We start from the raw sequence: 23,573 nt of genomic DNA, 5'->3' as shown, positions 1-23,573 counted from the left end.
TCCTTAAACCAGTGGTTCTCAACTGGTCCGGCCTCAGGACACATCAGTTTGTGTTAGGACAGATTGCGATCCAAAAATTTTCAACAACATATGTTTAGTTAATTGAATTTGTCGCAGTTTGGAGCATGATTGGACCAAAACACATGGTAAGAAAAAGAAAAGGGAAAAAACTGACCAATTTTTGTACCCTCTTTCCCATCATTATTTGTCAATAAGTGCCATTTATTGCAAGAAGAGGAGATATATTTGTTTAAATATTGATCATACATTCAAATTTGCCTAATTTTAGTAAAGTTCAGTAAAACAAGGTCAATTAAAAGGTATCAATGCATGTACAATAAGATTTTAAGGACTTTTGCCATCTTTTTTTCTGTCGTGACCCAGTCGCGACCAACTGAAAACTGCTCTGCAACCCAATTTTGGGTCCCGACCCACCAGTCACATGTCTGTTCACAGATCACACATTAATGTGAACAAGAATGAGGTTTTGCTGATGGTGGGAAAATTCTCACTTTGGATCAGCTTTGTCTAATGAGCATGATGCATGATGCCGGTGTATCTGGGATGGTAGCAGGATCACCTGCAGCGTTAATGGTTTCATATGTAGGGAACATACAGACTATGCATGCACAGCACTCTGTAAATTGACTAAGAGATTATTATGTAGATCAGTCATAAAAAGTGGGAAAATTTGCAGTTTTGGTTCTTGTCACACCCCACAGAAGTGCAGCATGACATGATTCAGGTCACATGACCAACATAGCACACCCTGCAATGTGACTATTGTGCATGTGCGCATCACCATTGTGGTTGTAAAATGATAAATCATTCAGCCCACGCCTTAATTGTACAAATATGCTGGCAACTTTTCTGACACGCAACCTAAACATTGCCAGTGTTTCTTTGCAGTTTCAACAGTGATCCTCTTTCAGCAGCTTTTTGTTTAACATGCAACAGTTGATGGCGCAGATGGCCTAGTGGTTTAAGGCATGCACCATGTACGCAGTCAGCTCGGGTTTGAATCCGGCCACTGTCCTCCTCTGTCAATTAAGGCACGCACCATGTACGCAGTCAGCTCGGGTTTGAATCCGGCCACTGTCCTCCTCTATCAATTAAGGCACGCACCATGTACGCAGTCAGCTCGGGTTTGAATCCGGCCACTGTCCTCCTCTATCAATAAAGGCATAAAAAAAAAGAATATTAAAAAAAAAAAAAAAAAACATGCAACAGTTTCTGCAGCACAATCACCATGATTTATAGAAATATAAAAAAATGTTAAAAAGTTTAATCAGTTCTTTATTGTGTTTTAAACATTATCCCATGTTAATGGTTAACAGCAGCATTAACAATTTTTATCATGTCTCTTCAGGTATGATCACCAGTAGTCAGACCATGGCCTACGCCATCAGTAAGTTCATCAGTGGTGTGCTGTCGGATCAGATCAGTGCTCGCTGGCTCTTCTCCATCGGCCTCTTTGTGGTTGGCGGCATCAACGTGGCCTTCTCCTGGTCCTCCACGGTGTCCATGTTCTCTCTGTTCTGGTTCATTAACGGCCTGGGTCAGGGCTGCGGGTGGCCTCCCTGTGGGAAGGTGCTGCGCAAGGTGAGACCGTCACAACACAGATCACTGAATTATACCTTTATATTGTGTTGTAAATCAGACATTTAGACATGCTTATAGCCACAATCCTGGTGACACATAGGAAGGATATCATGATAGGATTCTATATAATAAACCATACTGGGGCTGAGTTAGTAAGACATATTTTTTTCACAAATCAGAACAGTTAAATCTGCTTTTGTATTAATCCCAATTGTAATACGTGCCAATATAATAGCATTACATTATTGTGCAATTTGTGCAGAGAATTAACATTTTTGTCTTGACATGCAAACTCTTTGGTAACAATGATGTTTGTGAGAAAAGATGCTGTTTCACAAAACAGTATTAGCATGAAAATCTTTTTTTTTTCTTTTCTAACTTTGTGAGTTATACATTAAGATTTAAGGATCTGTTCATGTTTACAAATCAATAAACTTCCATTCCAAAGAGTAGCAATATTTTCTTTAACCTTTGACACAAGACGATCTTAACTTCAGGACTTTTTTTCCCTGATTGTGCCTGAACAAACAGGCATACAGTGACTGAAAGAACCTTGACAACAGAAAGCTTGTTTTATGTGTCCCTCTCTATCATGACAAATATGAACAAGAGAAATGTTGTCAGGAAATAGCTGCAGACAGCTTCCAGGGAATGTTTATTGTGTTTTAGTTGTTAGTGAGTTTAACTGCAGGTGTTGCTGACTTTGTATTCCTTTTAGAGACAGCAGAAGTATTTTTGATGGTATTTGAGTTGTGTTGTGCATATGAGATGACTGAAATATGAAAAATAGACCTGACTTCAATGCTTGTTTATGCTCCCGTCTTACTTCACTCATGCAGTGTGAGCTCTAAGGTTGGCCTTGACAGTAGCACTGTACAGTGTGAGATCATAAATCATGAGCTTCGGTTGTTCATAGTAAACGATTAATACGTACAGTGTGAGCTGACATTCAACCATGGCATTTAGATAATCGTTAAGTGTATGCTGGGATCAAGATATGTGCATACTGCGGACAAATGATCCTTTATTCTGACTCTAAAAAAGTCTAAGTTAAAAAAGATGCTCGTTTAATGTGACCCTGTGACTCAGAAGACACTTTAACAAAGACAGGGTGAGTTTGTTGAATAACACATGCGTCTGTCAGAAGAAAGGCAACAGTTAGTGAGAGATTTAGCTGGTAGCATGGATGTCCAAACTATGGAGTCAAATGCAGCATGTGGTCCATTTTTAATTGCCCTTTAGCAAATTCCAAAAATAGAATAAGATATGGCCCATACTAGAACATGCAATCAGCGGTGCTGCTGAGTGTTAAAACAATGAATTATAATTCAGTCAAGGGCTGAAACAAAACGTTCTATAAACAAACATTTTGACAAGACACTTTTATGGACATGCTTATTTTTCATGACTACATAATGGTAAACTTATTGATGACCAAAATAATAATGATGTTTCAATTCATGACGCTCTGATGATGAAGACAAAATAATTACAGCGGCGTATAGCAGTATGCATCATGCTAGACTTGCTCTGCTATCTGCCCTGTTTCAAGGTCCATCTTTGAAAGCATATTTTGCAAATTATCTTCAAGCATCAAAACTGAATGAAGAGAAGAGGCGACAGTGTCCTTCTCCTCCTGACCCAGGACAGACCCAGAGCCACCCTGAAATATTTTAGAATGATTTGATATTTGTCTTTTAAGCCATTAATAGGCCATGTGAACAAATTCAATTTCAAAGCATCGTAACGTACATTAGATTGGTTTTAACATACGATTTTTTTCCTGATATTGCGATTCAATATGCAATTAATTTTAGGTTCCTCATCTAATTTGTTTAACAAACACAAGTCAATCTTTATTATAACCAGGACAATATTAGATCAATTAAACAATTTCAAAAACTGTGATTTTTGTTCACACAGTTTAAGCCTAATATTAATTGCTACATTGAAAGGGATGTACATTTCTTTGAGGGGTGGGAAAAAATAACGATTAATCGATGCATTGCAATATTTCCCCCCTCAATTCAATATCGATTCAGCAAATCCTCTGAATCGATTCACCTCCTGGCCAGTGGGGGTCACTGTGCATGTGATTCGCGTTGTATGGAAGAAGGCCGCACTCGACTGAACAACAACAACCATAACTATGTTATGTGAGGTTTATCACAATTTCAAAGAGGAAAGAAATATTATTAAAGTTTACATGCACTTTATTTTTTCAGTGTTTATACAGAACTGGCATGTTTTTTACTTTTGTACTCCTTATGCACAAATAAGTTATTATTGTGCACATTTTTATTTTCAGATGTTTTTTTGCTAAAAAATGTAAGGTGACCTACCACATATGTTCACATGGGCATGAAAATAATTATTAAAAATTGTCAACAGATCATTTGTGTATTTCTACTTCTTACTGAATCAACATCAACACATTTAAATCAATATCGAATCAATATCGAATTGAATCGCAACCTAAAGAATCAAAATCAAATTGAATCGTGAGGTTCTTAGCAATACCCAGCCCTAATTTCTTTTGTATTCTTGTCATGAATAAGAAAAAAACACAAGGAAGAAAAGTAGAATTTTTTGTAAAAGAAATAATCCAAAAAATAAACTTGAATGTTTGCATAATATGTGACGCAGAAAATTTCTGCTGCAAAAAAAGCTATATTAGAATGGTATTTTGATGCATTTCAGGTTAAAGAAATATTGCAATATTGTCTGCGATTTAGAAATTGCAGAAGCCCATATTACAGTTTAATCTAATTTGTGATTAAATGCCCAGCCCTACATCAAAGTGTCAGCGTGTTTTCTGTATGTGGCCCTCAGTGAAAGAAGAATCTTTTTTAAACCCTTAGATGTAAATGTACATGCAAAGGTGAGTGATATCAAAATGCTGACTATTGGGTTGCTGTATTATGACAAAATCTCATGACTAGGGTTATTTTGATTGATACTGAGATCAGATGATAAATAAATTAAAATAAAGCAATTAGTCTTTATTCGTATAGTCAAATTCATAGCCATAGTTAATTCAAGAGACTTTACAAAGAGGGCAGGTCTTGGCCGTACTCTCTGTTACATGACTGATAAAGACCCAACATTAATCTACCATGAGCTCAGCACTTAGCAACACTTAGCAACGTGATAACAAACATGTTGACTTTGGGAGCAGCCCAAAAATTCTGAAAGTGATCCTATGTTGTTTCAGGTCTGACTGCCTCAAAAACTCAAGTGGTTCTATAAAGTGCTGCAGGATTTAGTACAAATGAGGGATTGGGATTATACTGGGCAATATTGCGATTGCGATTGCAATTACGATCTGATACATACATAAGTGAGCTTTAAGCCCCCCACATTCCCATCCGGCCCCCAGAACATTATCAAATTCAGGACATGCAAAAGGAAAAATATGTTGTGGTATTTCAGGTTTTCTTTTTCGGTAAACTCCCTACAGCTATTTAAACAACTGCAAAAACAATTGAGAATGAAATGGTTTCATGAGGAATGACTTTATGGTTCATCCATTTTTTTAGAAATCCACCTATCAGCAGTTACTAGCAAATACAATGCATGTTAGACTGGATTTATTAGTCCGTTCAGGATTTGAAGAAAAAAAAAATGCTGTTTTTAATGGCAATTTTTAGCTTTAAGCGTTTTGGGAGTACAATTTTCCAGCTTGGGTTTTTCACATATTACTACATAGAGGCGGGACGCTTTAGATACCTCAGATTCAACCTGATGACGATTAATTTTGATGAATTGATTTTTTTTCTATTTCTGTTCTCACTGTGTCAAACATAATAAAAACTCACATTTGTGTTTAGAAAATCAGAAATAAAGTTTCACCATCTAATGGAAGATGTATGCAAACCGGTAATTTACAATCGCACAGAACCAAAGGTAGCAGCATCCTTTCCTTCTAACATATCTGAAATTACAAACATAAAAATGCCCTTTATCACAGATGAACAACTCGTAATCTAAATCGCTGCATGTCAGAGTCCCACCTTTTTGTTCCTGCTATTCCACAGTATTAAATATTAGATTATTTATTATTTTAAAGATTAATATCGATTATTGGACATTTATGAATTAATTCAGAATCTTTCAGCTCTATATTATTTATTTTATCTCCTACCTCTATGACAACACTGCATAATGGCATCAAACCCAGTGACGGCAAATAGGACAGCAACAGAAATTATCAGCTAAAAACCTCAATCGCCCCCTTGTGGCAGGCTGTGATATAGGGATGAATCTCACTCTTAAAGTCTAAAAATTATGTACAATTAAGAGAAAATAAAAATATATTAACAAGAATATGTCAGACCATTTTGAAACTTTCTTTAGTTTATTTGAAAGTTTGCCCCCCAAAGTGCCTGTATAGGAAAAAGCTGCCCCTTGTATGGTAAATATAGTGTAAGACCCCTGACATAAATGACATTATTGAATTGTTTGCTTGCTTGGTTATCAAAGAAAAGTAGTAATGATTTTTGAAGTGTGTATTTCCCAACTCAGTTATACAAATATTAAGTAGCATATAAAATGCAAACCTTAAGTTTTTACAGTACTGCTTTCATATTTTCCAAAAGATATGTTTTCTCTTTTATTTAAAATAAAGGTTCTTCTGCCAAGCGCAATAGTGGCACTATTCTATGCTTAAAGTCCTTTCTGCAGGCATTTTTGTAAACCTTTCAAGTACTACCTAATACAAAAATGATTTATGTAATTGCACAGCCTGACATTGCCATTGTGATTCAGATTAGATTCATCATACAACACTAGCCATATTACCTTCTTTTGTTAATTAACAGCTGCCTTTCAGTCATCTTCTTTTCTTCCCCTGCTTTTCAAACTAACCAAAGTTAAAGCCATGGCTCTCTGTGCTCTTCACTTAAAATGAAAGCTGATTTGGTGGTAGAGGGGGAGTACACGCCACAATAAAACCTATGGACAGAACAAGTGCAACAAAGCATGTGGCACAGTTTCATCTCAGCTATGTTTTTTTTCATGATCGTGGGAAGTTACCGTCACACCTTTAAAAATGAAACTAGATAGGTTATCCAGCACTCACGGGCCATTCATGTGAGCTGAAGTAGTTTTAGGGATGCCAGTGAAAGGGCACAATCCTGCACATGGAGCCACCTGCCGTCAGACATATTGTCTATTTTCACTCTCTAGTGTGCGTGAAAAAGTCCACCTGTCTGTGGGTTGTTAAAGGGGGGTGTCAGGACCCAGTCTCATGGAGCCATTCAGTGCTGACCTTTGGGTCAATGGTTCCACCTCCTTGTTTGGTGAGACACTGCACTGTACTATTCACTGATTGTTGTGGACAAGCATTATTGCCATGCAGGGGTTCACCTCCTAGCTCACTCCTATGCCAAATATATTGTATACAGGGCTGTAAGAGTAGAAACCCTTAAGTACCAGAGGAGCAGGCTGCATCAAGTTTGTCCTCGAGGCATCTTAAATCGTGTGAGAAGCTGCCTTTGGTAACAGCGTTCAAAGGTGGGAATAAATAGGCTTTGGCATGTGTTCAGCATGCTCAGGGGGATCAGATTACAGCAGAATGTATTTATAGAAGATCCTCAGCAGATCTTAACAAAAGAAAAACAACTTCAACCTAAGGTGCCCTTATGTTTTACAGAGAGAAACATCCTAAAAAGTGTGCAGCAGAGCCGTACATCTGTGCAGCTCCTGCTCACAGCTGAGTCAACATGCACACAGCGGATCAACGCAGGGTTAAATCAGCCTCTGAGCTACCTTAAGTGTTTGCTCAGTGGATTCTCTACTTACTCTCTGTGCTCTGGCGGGTCTGTGAGAGGAATGCATCTGGCCGACTTCAGCTGTATTACATCATGAGGGCGTGTTTCTGACGCCATTTCTCCTGAGGCGGTAATAAAAAGAAGAATCAAACCTCTGTTTTAGATGCACAAGTATGCTGATTATTAAGGAAAAGATTGGTAATGTTTCAGCATGCAGCCCTGGCCTCAATCTTCTCTGAAAGCTTCTGGGAATGTGGCTGGAAGCTGTTAAAATGAATTTATGATTCCAGAGCTAGGTCTTACCAAACATCCCAAAAGTTCTGATTGGTGAAAACTTTCATAACTAGGAATTAGAAATAGAAAAAGGGCTCAGGATGCTGGCAGATCACATTCTGTTAGGCATGTTTGTAATACTGTTAAAGTGTCAGGGTGTATCTGAGTACTAAAGAGCAACTCTTAAATATTTCAGGGGCTCAGCCGTCCTAAAATTATACAGAACTTTTTAGGTGTGCATGTGTGAAAGAGGCTTTCATTAGGGATGCCCTGTTTGATTGGCAAGCACTGTACTCAATTAACCTGTAATTATACAGGTTAACTGAACTGCCAGCCACTAAGTATAAAGCATATCAGCATTTTAAATCAAATGAAACTGAAACCAAATAGAATCTTCATCATTCAGCATCAGGGATGCGTGTGGTTAATTGCTAAAACAGTTACATTTATTTATCAAATTAATTGGCGCTGGATTTAAGAGTCGGTTAAATGAATTACCCATCATTTTTATAAAAACAGGGTTGAAATCTCGCTCTATTATGCTCTTTTAAACAATAACAAACCTCTAGCCAATAGAGGCCGCTGTAGCTTTAGTTAATGGCCGCTGCCTTCCTGTCTGGCACCTCACGGATGTAAACGCGAGAAGCTCAGCAGTGGCTTAGCAGTTAGCGTGTATTTGAACAGCGCAGTATGACAGTTTTTTAAAGTAGTAAATGGAAATAAAGTGGTATGTAGGCTGTTGAGGGTTGAGCTCAGGTATAACTTCCACCCGAAGTGAAAAGAGGCCACATTTCAAAGCACGATATTAATCTGCAAAGAGGAACGAAGGCTGGTGGCGCTAGCTAGTAATGTTAGCCTTGCTGTAGAGAGTACTTGAGGCTAATGTCACACCCACTGACACTCTGACCCTTTGAGGAATCTGTTTTCTAGGGTTTTTCTCCTCATAAGACTAGTCGGTTAAATGAAATTTAAATGAGCATTTAGCTGAATATGGAAATGGACGCTTAGGAACATCCTTATTCAGCATGAAAATTACATCAAACCACCTGCTGCTGGTTTTGCTCAGTCCTCCACTTGAATCTGCTTTGCTAAAATCCCCTAGACTTTGATTTGAGTCCCTTTAGTTAGAAAATATTAATAAAAAAATTGTTTTTGAAACCAGCATAGTAAAGCCTTTTAGCTAACTTACACTGGCAGTGTGTTAGCTGACGTAAATTACAGGGATGCATGAATCTGGATTTTTGCAGATATCTGATTTGCCATGGGTCATAAACTACATTTGAACAAAGGCCAGCTATGTTTTACTTGGCAAATACTTTCAGGACCAAAGTTTCAACTTAACTAAAATGAATAAACATTTGTTCTAATTGACAGCTGTTTTCCTTGAAGAAGTACCTGATTTTTATCTTTTAGCTGTAAAAATGAGTCTCTGTGGCCTATACTGCAGCCAGCCACAAGGGGGCGATTGAAATATTTTAGATACATATTTCTGGGGCTGTCATGTTCTCCCTCATTTGGATGATGTGAATATGCTGTGTCATGCAGGAAACGGGTATCTTGCTTTGATTATCATATGTCAAAGCACCTGAATTAGTAAGTAAAAGCAGAAAAGAGAAGCTTTAACCAGAAATGGACTGATTTGTGTTTATTATGCATCTTATTGGCTAGTGATAACTGACTGGTGGATTTCTGTAAAACAGATCAAACATAAAGCCAATCCAGATAAAAATGCTTCAGTCCTGTTGTGAGTTGCTTTAGACCTAAAACTAAAGTCCTTACAGCACACTTAAAAGTTTAAGAACTGGGAATTAACAAAGAAAAAGACTTCTTAAAAAGACTGCTTAAAACTCTTAAAACATATTTATATGCACGGCTGATATTTACGGCTGATATATGGATTGTAAATACTGCCAATGATTTTTACTGCATAAACCGATAAATACCTGTTAAAGCTTATATCTGCTGATACTGATATCATGCTGTCAATCAGACATGCACAGAATTGTTTGGGCCCCTAAAACCCAGAGAATGGGCCCTCCTAAGTTGTGATTCATTGATAGTTTCAGTGTGTCTAAAATCAGTATTGGTGCCAGTCTTGGTGCCACTTTTCATTAATTTTGCACATCTTTTATTCATTTTTGTGTTTCCTGTGTATTGGAATTGTATGAGGAAGGAAAAAAATGGTATTGGAACATCTCTAGTATCAACTGATCTCACTCATAGATGATCGTTTGGTATTGGCTTCAAAAGACCTGATCAGGGCAGCTGTACATTCTGCTACTTCAGACTGAGAGAAACACCTACATCAATCAAATTTCAGTCCCACTGGTGCTTGTGAAGGTTGAATTTTCTGTCTTGATTCCAACTGCATTAAAATATTTACTAAAATCTGTGTTTTCTCTCTTCTGCTTCTCCTGCTCTCTCTCTCCTGTCAGTGGTTCGAGCCGTCTCAGTTTGGGACCTGGTGGTCTGTCCTCTCCTGCAGTATGAACCTGGCTGGGAGTCTGGGTCCAATCCTGGTTACAGTGCTGCTGCAGTACTATGACTGGAGGACTATTATGACCATGTCGGGTGTCTTCTGTGCTGCCTTCTCCTTAGTTTGTCTGGTGTTTGTGAAGAATGAGCCGAAGGATGTGGGTCTGCCCAGCATCGAGGCCGCGGCCAAGAAGGGGGCGAAGGGAGGTGGGTAAAGAGAGAGGAGGGGAGGAGCAGGTAAAGAGGCTGCTTCCTGTGTTGCTTAAAATGGTTCCTTAAACTCAGAGTATTTAAATATTGCTGCCAGGGGGGTGTTTAAAACAGTAACAAAAGTTATACCATCGTCTTGGTTAATACTCAATTCTGACTGGCTCTGAAAGTCCCATTGGTTTCCATCAACTTCTGATGTATGGACACCTGTCAAACTTCTCACGTATTTCCATATCCATTAATCCCTGATAAGTGGACACCTCTTTGGGCATTAACTCTTACATAACGTTACACGCTGCTTTGCCCCTTTCACATCTGCTGCTTACTTCTTATTCAGAATTGAGGACACTGTTTGATAGAAACTGCTCTCCATAACTCATGAGTAAACCTGCATGCTGTTTCACATGATAAGGGAGAAAAGCTGTTAAAAGTGGCCTTGCTGGTTTGCATTGCAACCTGCATGCAAAGCATTTGGGCATCACTGACATCCATTCAGTTGCAGTAGCCAGGTTTCAGCCTGTAGAGGGCAGTCACTATGCATATTTCTTACATAGAATGTCGATTTTTTTTGGATTGCCACTGGATTGGCGCATAATTGGAATTTCCCCTTGTGGGACTAATAAAGGAATATCTTATCTTATCTTAGTTAAATATTTTGCCCTCAAATGTAAAGATTTGGACCCTTACTGATCAACAACACTGTTAAATATCCACACACAGGTTTTCAGCAGAAAGAAGGTGTTCTGAAGGTTTAGTTTCCCTTTAATAGTTTCTTATCAAGACCTTTAACCTCTAATTCTGGTGTTGAATGGTTTGGAATACAAACATTTGAGCAAGGACAGTGTTTTTATTTTTTTTATTAATCATTTTATTTTTTAGCTTAGATAAACTTGGGTTGCACCATTAGCTCAATTTTTTTAAAGGGAGAAATCCCTGAGTTAAATTTATCTGAATGGCCACTCTAGTTTTATTGCCAGTATTGTATAACAAAATATGCTGGGGTAATAATAGTGCTCTACTTACTTAAAGGCTTCAGAGTTTACGAAATTAGTCTCATATTTCCCCTTAGTGTTTTTTATGTATAAGGCAAACTGGGAGAAAAAAATATGATCCAAGGTCTCCTCCTTTTTAAGCGCTAGTTGCAAAAATAAAAAAAAATAATGAAAATTGTGATAATAAGAAAGATTTTATAAACAGCAGCCAGGGGAAATAAACATATTTCAGCCCAGAACTTTCCTCAGCATTTCAAAGACAATAAATTAATTTAAAACATCAACAAAATTTAGTCTTTGCAATTTGGCCTAAAAATGAAATCTCTGATTTTTTTACACTAATCAAGATTTGAAATTGTAATTGATTTCCTTTAAATAAAAATTAAAAGGAAAAATAAGTTACTCATTGTCGTTGGCATCTTAAAGCACACTGAATATTTTCAGGAGAGGAGGAGTTACTTTAACGCTGACATTCTGGACATTTTTATCTGCTAAAGAAACCGACCTTGGTAGAAACAAGATATAAAAACTGAGATTAATAAAAGCAAGATAAAATTAAAGTAAAAGTTTAAATTTAACAAAGATCATTAAAAAGTGGTAAGGAAAACCAAAAGCAAGATAAATATATACATACATATATATATACTTCTGATAAATAAAAACATCATTGGTAAAACAAGATAAAAATGTGCCATCAGTAAAAAAAACAAGATCAAGATAAACAAATCAAGATAAAATGTGTAAAGTTCAATAAATAGTGAAAAATAGAATAACAATTTGCACCTCCAGGCTGCCGGGACAAAACTTTCTTGAGGAATAAATGGGGAATAATGAGAATATATAAGAATAATGTTTTTTTGTGAACTTGTTGAGACTTTTGCTTCATTTTACTTTTTATTTAATCCTGCCAGTGTATCATTCTGTATTGCCTTTAATTTTCAAAAACTGCCATTTCAGCAATGAGAAATTTAAACTCCATTATCTGAAAGATTTGAACCACTCAGATTTCTTTAATGAAAGATGTTTCAAGATTGTGAATTTGGACTTTTGATGGTATAACACGATTGGACAACATAACAGGGCAAAACATGTTTGAAATGCACATCGCAGGCGCCCCTAGAGGACATGCATGCACACATTTTGTTTTACTCTGTGATAACATGTAAATTCTGTATTTTTTTTTTTTTAGAGATGTAGAGAAATTGAGACATTTTGATTGGATAAACAGGTTTGTTGTCCTAAGAAAAGGAGATGAAGAGCTCAGGATCTGTAGAAAACCAGAATTCACGCTACTTTACCATAGGAATAAATAAAAAAATCAAGGAAGTATGTTCTCTTAGGGCCTACATGCATAATAGACTTTTTAACACAATAGCTTTCCCTCAGGCACTCATTCACAGCCCACTGAAAATAGCTCCATGACCCACTTCTAGTTCTTTACCCGGCAGTTAAGAACCACTGCTCTAATGTATGTATTTTAACAAACATCACAGTTGTTATTTGAACTATTGCCTCTTTTTTCTGTCATCAATATTGTAATTCCCATTTTTGTATTTATTTATTTAAAATTGTGTTTATTATGTTTAACAATTATGCTTTAAAATGGAGCCTCAAGTCAGTTGTAGTGTTCCTCCTCTTGGCATTGAGGAAGCTCGATATCCCAAGAGAAAACAGACTTTGAGAGTTGTTGGATCGCGTTGAAGTAGAAAGTGATGACCTCTGACGGTCTAAGAAAGTTACTGCTTCATTAAATGACTCGTCAAACACTAAAAAGACGTCATAGATAAAACCTGGACTGGCTGTCTAAATTTGACATGCCTGGAAAAAAAACGACAAGATGGTGGTTTAATTAGTCAGTGGTTTGTCTTCTTGAAGTTTTTCAGTGAAAAGACCTACTCTGCACTACAGCTGTCAATATTTATCTACAGTCCCTTTCGAATTTCATTTATTATTTTTTACAGATTTCAAATTATATTTGAATATTTATGCACGTTTTTTATTAATATGTATGTAAAACGTTGAGTTGCTTTAATCACCGTGTAGTTACATGAGGCGATCCACGTTTTCTGAATCAAGAACAGAGCATGTTTTGTTCACTATCGTCCCAGCCAGGAGAAAACCCCCTCCACCATGACAGAGGTGCCTGAGTTGCACAGGTAATGACGTGCCAGCTGGGACAGGAGAGGATACCTGGATCAGAAGGTTTTCCACCACGACAAAGGGTTACTGTCCATGGGCATTAGGGTTTTACTCTCGTACATCAGGATCTCTTCATGTAGCCAAGCTTCACTTGCCAAATCACCACCAGCGTGTGCACCACCTTGGCGATAAACATCCCCAATGATGGCCATTGCTGCACCTCTGTGTTTTGGTGTGAAAACTTTATTGTTCATCATGTCACGTGTCATGTGACAAAACATTTGGTTCCTACACTTACATATGGGTTAAGTAGAGGCCAAGGAGAGAGTGGAGAGACTCAAGAACGATTATAAACAGCAAAGATTATTTAAAAAACATGTTCAAATAGTAACTTTAGCTTTTGAATATTAATGAGTTTTTAACTATTCAAATTCTATTCAACAACCTTACTCTGCACTCTAATAAGGTTGTCAGTGGTTTTGATTCTTTTTCGAAACCATGTGCTTCCCAAAGTTGGGACTGGGACCCCTGGAGGGGTCACGAGACACTAGCGGGGGGTGGCGGGATGCTTTCCAACAAAGCAAATAAAAAATTTGAAATCATTTTGTTTGGCGCTACTAGGACTCTTCTTAGAGCTGATCACCCGGCCAAACTGAGGCCCTGTTAACGCAAAGTTTAAAGGTGACCTCCAGAGTGAAACGTTTTCAAAACACCCACTCCTCCGTCTTCATGTAGACAGGCAAAATGACACTTTCTTAAAGCGCATGTGCCCAACAGCTGCAGTCAGTTGCTGTGCGTGAAAGTCGCAGCTGTCTGAACCGAGCCATGGCAGCTCAGATCAAGCCAGCCGATATTGTTACCTGCAGTGTAGCTTGTCAAGTCACAGACAGCCAAGAACGTTGCAAACAGATGAATGTGAAAAAGGGGGATATTATTCTCATCTTGAAGGCTATAAATGCCAGTTTCATTGAATAAAAGTCATACTATTAAATTTGGAAAGGATTCAATCTACCTTTATTTTCATCAATTATTATGATAATCACATTCACCACCATAGGGTGGCAGGGAAATTTCACAGCACATATAAACACAAAAGTTCCTTGCTAGATCAGTCTTATTATAACGGACCTATTCGCTGGGAATGATGAATTTTCCACAAACAGGTTGAGCTCCAACAGCCTTTAATTTCTCATGGATTTTCTCATAAAGCACAACACTTCCTGTTTATGAGCAAATAGGGGAGAAGAGTAACCTTGCCAAGCAGATGGATATGTCCGTTTCCTTGTTTTTCACTGGCAAATCCATCTTGCAAAGCTCCTGCCTGAACCGTATGGGCCCGGTTAGAAACTGACAGGACCAATCAGCTACAAGGGGCAGTACTTCCAGGCGCAGCAGACTCGTGACGTAAACAAGCAGCAGCAAGAGCTGGTGCAGTTATGGAGGAAGAGATTAGCGTGGATGCTGCTAAAGTGCCAGTTTTATCAGAACTTGACGACATTTCTTCATTAAAAGAACAGCAGTGAGTTGTTTTCTTTTCAAAAACCACAAAAGTCGAGTACTAAAGGCTACATCATGTGCTTTGTTGCTCTGATTGGCCCGTAGAGATGTGATGGACAGAACGTTCACCCAATCACACTCCGAGGATTTTTCAAAGCCTCTGCCTTTTCTCAAACGTTTCCTATTGAAGCTTTCCCAGATGGATGTGTTTCACACATCCATCTGGCGTGTCAGGTTAGGAGAAGAGCCCTAGTAAGAGAGATGGTCAAGAACTTGAGCTCCAGAGATCCTATATGGGGATGGAGCAAAGATCCAGAAGGACAACCATCACAGCAGCACTCCACTGACCTGGGTTTTATGGCAGAGTGGCTAGACGTACCCATTTCCTCAGTGCAAAACCCTTGAAAGCCTGCTCAGGGTTTGCAAAAATCTTCACATGAAGGCCAAGTGGCAAATACTACCTATTAAGTCACTTTAACGTCTCTTACATTTTAATCTCAGTGTGGCAACTAGGAGGGTGCATGATTTTCTGACTGATGACTCTACCTGTTTTCACCAGCAGATGGCAGTGTTGATAACAGGACCTGTTTTAACACATCCATGTGACTGTTCATGGGATGTTTCAGATCATACAGAGTTAAAACAACTTGATAAAATCATCAGCAGAAAACCACAGGACATGCTCCATATTAGTGATTAATAGGACTTTGCTGCACCATGTGATCGACACCACGTATGAAATAACATCCTTTATAGACACGCATGACTTCCTGTATGTGTATTAACTTGTGTCTCTGTCTGTGCTTTTCCTCAGGAAACAGTGAGAGCACCCTGAAAGAGTTCCTCCTGTCCCCCTTCCTGTGGGTGCTCTCTCTGGGGTACCTGGTGGTGTTTGGGGTGAAGACGGCTGCCACCGACTGGGGACAGCTGTTCCTCATGCAGGAGAAAGGCCAGACTGCTCTCATGGGTATCCGTTTCAACCTTTCTCTACTGCTGTCTGATTAAAACTTAACCTTGTTACGTTTGCTGACGTCAGCTGCGTTCTTACAGGCAGCACCTACATGAGCGCTCTGGAGGTCGGAGGTTTTGTGGGCAGCCTGGCGTCGGGTTTCATCACGGACAGAGCCGTGGCTAGGGTAAGGAATAGACAGAATAATTAGGCTAAAATAATAAATAAGGATTCAGTCTCAATAATAACTTCTCTTTGTGTTCCTCCAGCAAGGCCTAGGCACCCACGGAAACCCTCGGCATGGTCTGCTCATCCTCATGATGGGTGGGATGTACGTGTCCATGTACCTCTTCAGAGTCACCATCACTCCAGAAATCCCAAAGGTAACGGCATCTTATTTTCTCTTCTTGCTTTAATTTTGAACTTTTGACAGAATAGTAAGATGACCTCTTTGGGAAGGATAGCTGCTAAACTATGTTGAGAAACTCTCTTTTGGAGACAAGGATTACAATAAAACATCTATGATTAATCAAGACATATTTTACAAATGCATCACGATAGTTTGAGTTTTTTAGGGATGTGCTCTATTAACTGACTAAAGAATTACCCATCATCACTCAGTCAGCATCAGAGTTACCTCTACAAAATATCAATGCTATCAAAATAATGCATAATTTTAATTTATTTAACAGAGTTAAATAATCAGCAAAAGTTGCTCCTGGGTTTACTTATGACAGAGACATTATAAACTACTATCCAGAGATGTAGATTGTTGTTTTTTATTGATAATGATACCTTCATTGATTCTCCTTATGAATCTTTTCCCACTGATCATTGGAAAGATAAAATAGCAACGCATTTTTGAAAGGGCTGTCAAGATTAAGTAAATTGCAATTAATCAAGGTCCACAATAAGTGCACTAATGTTTTTTTTTAAACTGCTATTAATCTGTCCCTTTCAACACACTTTGGATAAGCCACTACAGCATCTCCCTGCAGCCACTGTGTTCTAAATGTGTCCTTAATGTCTCATTTCACTCTAAAAACTCAATGACAGCTCAGTGGACAAATCAAAAATCATCTGCATCATCTGTAATGAAATGCTTACCTTTTTAGTGCCCCTTTATTTCCTGTAAGATTGCAACAAGTTCCTTTTTCTGTGCTTAAGCTTATCTTAAAATCTCCAGTCTACCCGTAAAGATAGATCTGTATCTAAACAGGAAATCTGTTACCTTTAGTTTAAAACAGTAGAAAAATTTTAAAAAGCACACACACAAAAGCAGGTCTATGCAAAATGAAAAATAGTTTACTTTTAAAATGCATAGAATCTGTTAGTCGCAATTAAATTACAGAAATCATGAGATACATTTTTTTAATTCTTTGACAACCCTAATTTTTTACCAAAGTGGTAAAACAGAGTATAGATTGAGTTTAAAAGGTCATGATTCCACCCGTTTTACCTATTTTATATTGCTTATAAACATTTTACTGAGTCAAACATAGATGCATCATAATGTAACTGTCTGTTCCAAGGTTGTAATAGTTTTGTTTTAATACTTATTAGTATTTTATTTTTAATTTTTATTTCAACTTTAATTTAACTTTCCTGCTGGACTATTAGTGCATTTTTTAGAATTGATTTTACTGTGTAAGTGTTTTTTTACCCCAGCAATAAGGGCTATTTTACACACCACACACACACACACACACACATACATATATATATATATATATATATATATATAAATAAATATAAGGCTCCTCTTCACTTTAATTTTATTTATTCAAATGTGGTTTGAACAACTTAAGACCAGTGTTAATTTTGACAGCTGTTTTTAATTCTAGTCTTTGTCTTTTGATCACGTCTTTTAGTTTTAGTCACATTTTAGTCATTCATACCCTTTTTGGTTTTAGTCTAGTTTAAGTCCATAAAAAGTCCTCACATTTAGCCTTTACTTTTAGTCCAAGCATTTATTTTCTTGCCTGAATCTGGTACCAAATTCTGGTATTGAGTTCTCTGTACCCTGCCAAACCTGGGGTCCCTGCTTTCTACAGCTGAGTGTCAGAATAGCTACAGATCCATTGTTATTTTTTTGTTTGTTTGTTTTTTTTTTTTTTTGAAAATTGGGGACAAAATACCCCTAGTTTTAGTCTATGACAGCAGCAGACAGGCTGAGGAGCCCAGAGAGTCTAAAATGGTCTGTTTTGACTGTAGAAGATTTAACACAATGGTACTTTTTCATCTTTGGTTGTATTTAAATATCAAAATTTAAAAATACAATGTTACTTTTTTGACCTGTTAAGTCTCACTCCTGGCAAGTATGTCATATTACTGACGAACACTAATGCTAATTAAAACTAGAGTAAGATGAAGCTTTTGCACAAAATAAAAACTAAACTACACTAACAAACCAGCAATAAATAAAATAAATGAAAATTTTAAAACTAATGAAAAATCTGAAACTATTCTAACCCTCATTCTCCATGATCAATCATATTACTCAGAAAGGTTTGATGACTTTCTTTGGACTTACGATTTTGTTTTCTGTGAATAAAGGTGATTTCTGCTGCCTAGTCAACTAGCCTGAATGTTAATTTCTGTGTAATTGACTAAAAAGTGGTCATGAGAAACATCCCAAAACTTCCCACTTTGTGTTTTTCATGGTGTCCGGATTTATTAAAGGTATTTTACCAAATTCCTGTCCTCAAGTGAGTTTGCCTTAGTGGCTTCCCTCCCTTGACAGTACATTTTTTAGTCTTCAAAGATGTCTGACTTTCACATGGAACCTCTGACATGCCATCATGTGTAATTCTGTATTCTCTTTTAGCTTTCACAATAATCTTTTTCTTCTCAGGAGGCTCCTCTGTGGGTCCAAGCCATTCACCCCATCTCTGTCCTCATTGGTGTGTCAGAGAAAGAGGTACGTTCAAACATTTTAAAGGGTTAATAATGAATCTTAGAAAAGTTTCTAACACATTTTCTTGCTGTCCCACACAGATTTGGATCCTCTTCCTTGGTGCTATGTTTGGATTTTCTTCTTACGGACCAATTGCCTTGTTTGGGGTGATAGCGAGCGAAAGTGCTCCTTCAAACTTCTGTGGGACATCTCATGCCATTGTAGCTCTGATGGCTAATGGTAAGATGCTCATTTGTGACCAGCATAAGCATGTGCAATGTATTTTTATTGCACTCTTGAATAAAAACAAACACTTCAGAATTATACTTTATATTGTACATTTAAGCCAGTGGTGATTTCTGGCTTGTTTTGACCTAAAATTCATAAAATTACATGGAGCAGCTGAACTCGTCCATTCCCTTCGGTGAATGATGTCAGAATAGTGACATGTCTGCATACTCTATATTATATTATTTACAATTTAGCATGAGCACAGCGCTGGGAAGCATGTAGCAAAGTTACAGAGCTGAGGAAAAATGTCCTTTTACCAGGCAGAAAAATAAAAAAAGATCCAGACTCATGTTGAACAGCCATCCAGTGAGACTGTGTTACAGGTGTACAGACAAGAAGATGGAACAAAACAAACATACAGAGCAACAATAGTAACACAAGTAAAACTGGTTTATGTCAACAATGCCAGAAGTAACGGTTAAAGAAAACAGTCTGTTTTTTCTTTGGGTCACTGTCTCGGACTTTCTGTCACAGCTGATAAAGATTTCTGTTTTCACTCTTTAAATGACATCTAATGAAAGCCAGCCAAACCCCCAGGTCTGCTTCTAATTATCTCCTGTGGTGGCTGAGGCGTCCAGATGAACAAAAAAAAGATTTATTGAGGGTCTTCGCTATGGCGGGAAGACTTCTAGCAGGAGTCAGGTCAGCTAGTGAGAGCCAGCTCAGAAGCATTAACTAAAAGAAGAAAAGGTTTATAAGTAGAACGCATCTGCCTCCTGGAGATTGACTAAAAGATCATTGGACAAGAGGAAGGCCTGAAACCATAAAGGCCCTGTCACATATTCGTCTTGCAGCCAAAAAAGTAGATGTTTTTAATCCATCTGAAACAGGACTTTTAAGGGGTGCGGCGGTAGTCGAGTGGTTAAGGCGCGTGCCACGTACGCAGGCGACCCAGGCTCGAATCCGGCCCGTGGCACTACCCCCTGCATGTCTCTCCCGGCTCTCTTCCCTGTTTTTGACTCTATCCACTGTCCTATCAAATAAAGGTCAAAAATAAATCTTAAAAAAAAAAACTGGACTTTTAAGATGCATGTTGGCCCAACTGAAATTGTTCTAAATCAGACTTCTCAAGGTCAAACTTCCAAGGTCAGTAAAGGATCGACTCATGCATGTATAAGGTATGGCTAATAAATAATGAGACTGTGGTTATGAGGATAAAACCACATGGCTCACTCACTCTAAACCCTGATTTATGCTTCTGTGTCACCTACGCCGTTGACACGATGCCGTTGTTTACCATTCAAAGTTCTGTGTCGAGGGAACGCGTCACTCTGCAATTCACCGCCATGCTGCTAGGGGGGTGTGGCTGTGTGTGTGTGTGTGTGTGTGTGGTGTCAGAGGGGTCACATCCAAATCCTAGTTTATCTTCCAGTCAGTAAACAATGGCAACCAAGGTGGAGCAGGTGTGTTTGGAGTTGGAGCTCATCAGTATCGTCTAACAAATTCTTTTGTTGCAAATGCTGAAGCAGGCAACAGGGAAGACGTTTGTAGAGGTGGTCTGTATGACCACTAAACGAGTCGAGGCTGAGAACCACACTGGTTCGCCCACTGAGGGACATGGATGAAGAAATGACATTTTGAGTGGACCAATCACAGCCCCTGCCGTGACGCGTAGTTAAGATTTTTTGGAGGTGCATGTCAGGCTATGGTGTAGGGGTCCACGTCGACGCAGAGGGCAACGCGTAGCTATGCTGTCGAGTGCACATATTTTGATTTGAATGCATTAACTTGTCATTTTTAGTGAAATTGAACAAAATAGTAGCTGAATCTTTTGGTACATTAACTGAGGTGTATGAGAATCCCTGCATGTCACATGCAGGTGTGTGTGAACGACACTAAAGATTTAGTGAAGGCAGAGAGGATGTCCAAGACCATGAACGTTCTAGGCCCCCTTGCACATCTAAAACTTCTGAAAACATTTAACAAACTAAAGAAATCATTTGATGGCCAAAAAGCACCATTTTGGCCTCATCGGGCCAACAAACTTTCTTCCACTTGACCCTGGAGTCTCCCACGTTCCTTTTGGAGAACTCTAGTCCAGATTTAATCTGAGTTTTCGTCAACAGCAGCTTTCTCTTTGCAATTCTCCCATAAAGTTTTGACTGGTGAAGATCCCAGGCAACAGTTGTTGTCTGCAGTCTCTCCCATCTCAGCGCTGAAGCTTGTAACTCCTTCAGAGTAGTCAGAGGTGTCTTGGTGGCCTCTCGTGAGTCTCCTTCTTGCACGGTCATTCAGTTTGTGAGGACGGCCTGATCTAGGCAGATTCACACATGTGCCATATTCCCTCCATTTCTTAATGATGGATTTAACTGAACTCTGGGGGATGTTCAGTGCCTTGGATTTTTTTGTATTTATCATTTAGACATTAAAGATGTTTTTCTATTTTTTCTTTGTCAAAAAAGCCAAATAATATCAGCCATGACTAATTTATAAAATCAATAAAAGTAAAAAATCGAACACTGTACTTAATGAACACTGGACTGTATCCAGTATGTTTGTGTTGATATCCCTAGGCTCCAAACGGAAGCATTAAAGGAATTTTAACCAGTACATTACTGTAGAACATGTTACTACAAGCTGAACCTGTTACAGTTCGACTTTAGAGAAGACTTCACCACAGTGCTGTAGCTTGTGCCATCACACAAGTTTGAGCACGTCTAAAAAGCTAGTCCCCCTGAGAGACTTTCTTTTATTTAAAAAATGAGGCCTAAATCACCCACAGGAGTTCTGTTTTCACTTTTAGAGCATCTTCAAACACAGACAGTACTGCTTCTGTATGCATTTATTACAAACATGTGCACATTACACAGCTAATTTTTTTCATGACCCTAATTAAAGGGATACTGCAGCTATTTCTGAATACCCCAGGACATGGTATCACTGCATTACCACACAACTGTAGTTGGCACTTTTATGGGGCTTCCCTTCTGCACTAATGGAAAACAGTACAGCATAACTCTGGAACGATCCAAGTCAAGCCTCTCAGCTCTAATCGCTAAAAAAAAGGATTGAAGTCTGCTCCTAAAAAAAGAGTAGTAGTCAGCCCTCTGGGCTCTGACCCGTATGATCTTGAAATTTTAGGGTCTCACCTCCCATATTACTTTTTAACCGACTCGTTCATACTATGACTAAACGTGTTTCTTTGTTTTCTTACAGTTGGTGCTTTTATTGCCGGGCTTCCCTTCAGCACTGTTGCCAAGCAACACAGCTGGGACATGGCATTCTGGGTAGCCGAGGTGGTTATGGCCGTCACCACCGTTTGCTTCTTCCTAGTACGCAACATGCGCACAAAGATGGGACGGATCGCAGAGAAATTGGACTAATTAATCTTCCTGGAGTACTCACAGTGATGATGTCCTGTAATACGACCACACAGACTGTGTTCTTGCACTCTTGACTGCGCTGTAAACAGAAAACTGCACATGAATGCAACTCCAATCTGACCAAACGAAACTAACGCCGAACAGACTAATCTCAGAAATTTTGACTGATTTATCGGGTAGACGCTCAGGATGGATGTCGGTCGTTACCCTCTTTAGGAACACAATCAGGAACATGTCATACACAAACATTTGCCCTCTTATACACCAGCACAGAAACAGAGTAATAGTAATTATTCATATTAGAATAGATTTCAGTGCTTCCTATTCAGTAATGAAGGTTAGAGAGGCTTTAATATATTAAACATTTAAACTGAGGTTTGTAAGGATGAAGAGGGTGTGTGCTGCTCGTTGCACAACTTGCCTTCAGTGCAGGTCAGCTCTATTTATTGAATGTTCACTGAAGAGCCTGTATATTCTAGACTATTATACGTCTAGGTATTTGCACATAAGTGGTAGCATGTGTCACAGTCATTTTACTGATACCTCAAGTATTTGTTAAAATGTATGAGGCTCAGTATTTCAGTATTATAACGAAATAGGAAATCGTGTTATTTTTATACACAGTTCTGTGCTACATGATAAGGAATTACATTTGGTAGCCCATGAGAGCTTTTGTAACCTGTTTATAAAGATTAAATATTTGTTACAGGTGTTTTGTCACTGCCACTGTGTGTACTGTTAACTTTCTCATCTCTAAAATATGTAATAATGACAATAATGAGCCTACACTCAGTGCCATGTCGGCATAACCTAATGTATCTCACTGGAACTGTTTGATGCACCTGAAAGAGTTAAGGGCATCTCAATAAATGTGAAGATTACTTTCTTGGTTTTGAGTGTTTTTGTCTGTTTTATTTAAGATCATATACAGGTGCTTCTCAAAAAATTAGAATGTCATAAAAAAGTTAATTCTTTAACTGAAATTTGATTAAAACGTGAAACTTTTTATACTACACAGCGATCCAAACTATGTGAAAGATATTTTTCTCTGATTCTCCTTAATAGTCCATGCAAATGACAGTCAGTATAATGCTCAAGTCATCAACTGTCAGAGCATAATTCAAATTTTATTGAACAAACCTTCCAATGATAACT

General features: G+C 38.3%; 1 protein-coding gene across 1 annotated transcript in view; it reads left to right on the top strand.

Annotated features, from left to right (window-relative positions):
* Positions 1–23,307, top strand: part of slc37a4b (solute carrier family 37 member 4b) — a 32,831-nt gene extending 9,524 nt beyond the window's left edge. The window contains exons 3-10 of the mRNA XM_041800588.1: positions 1,370–1,602; positions 10,082–10,328; positions 15,774–15,926; positions 16,010–16,095; positions 16,178–16,291; positions 18,763–18,828; positions 18,906–19,044; positions 22,252–23,307. Coding sequence (XP_041656522.1) covers positions 1,370–1,602; positions 10,082–10,328; positions 15,774–15,926; positions 16,010–16,095; positions 16,178–16,291; positions 18,763–18,828; positions 18,906–19,044; positions 22,252–22,418 — 1,205 coding nt within the window. The 3' untranslated portion in view covers positions 22,419–23,307. The remainder of the gene's footprint in view (positions 1–1,369; positions 1,603–10,081; positions 10,329–15,773; positions 15,927–16,009; positions 16,096–16,177; positions 16,292–18,762; positions 18,829–18,905; positions 19,045–22,251) is intronic.
* Positions 23,308–23,573: the final 266 nt, after the last annotated feature.

This window comes from Cheilinus undulatus, linkage group 12, assembly GCF_018320785.1.
Source record: "Cheilinus undulatus linkage group 12, ASM1832078v1, whole genome shotgun sequence".
Lineage (NCBI taxonomy): Eukaryota > Metazoa > Chordata > Actinopteri > Labriformes > Labridae > Cheilinus > Cheilinus undulatus.
The sequence above is the reverse complement of the archived record's forward strand: the minus strand, read 5'-3'. Positions and strand labels throughout refer to the sequence as shown.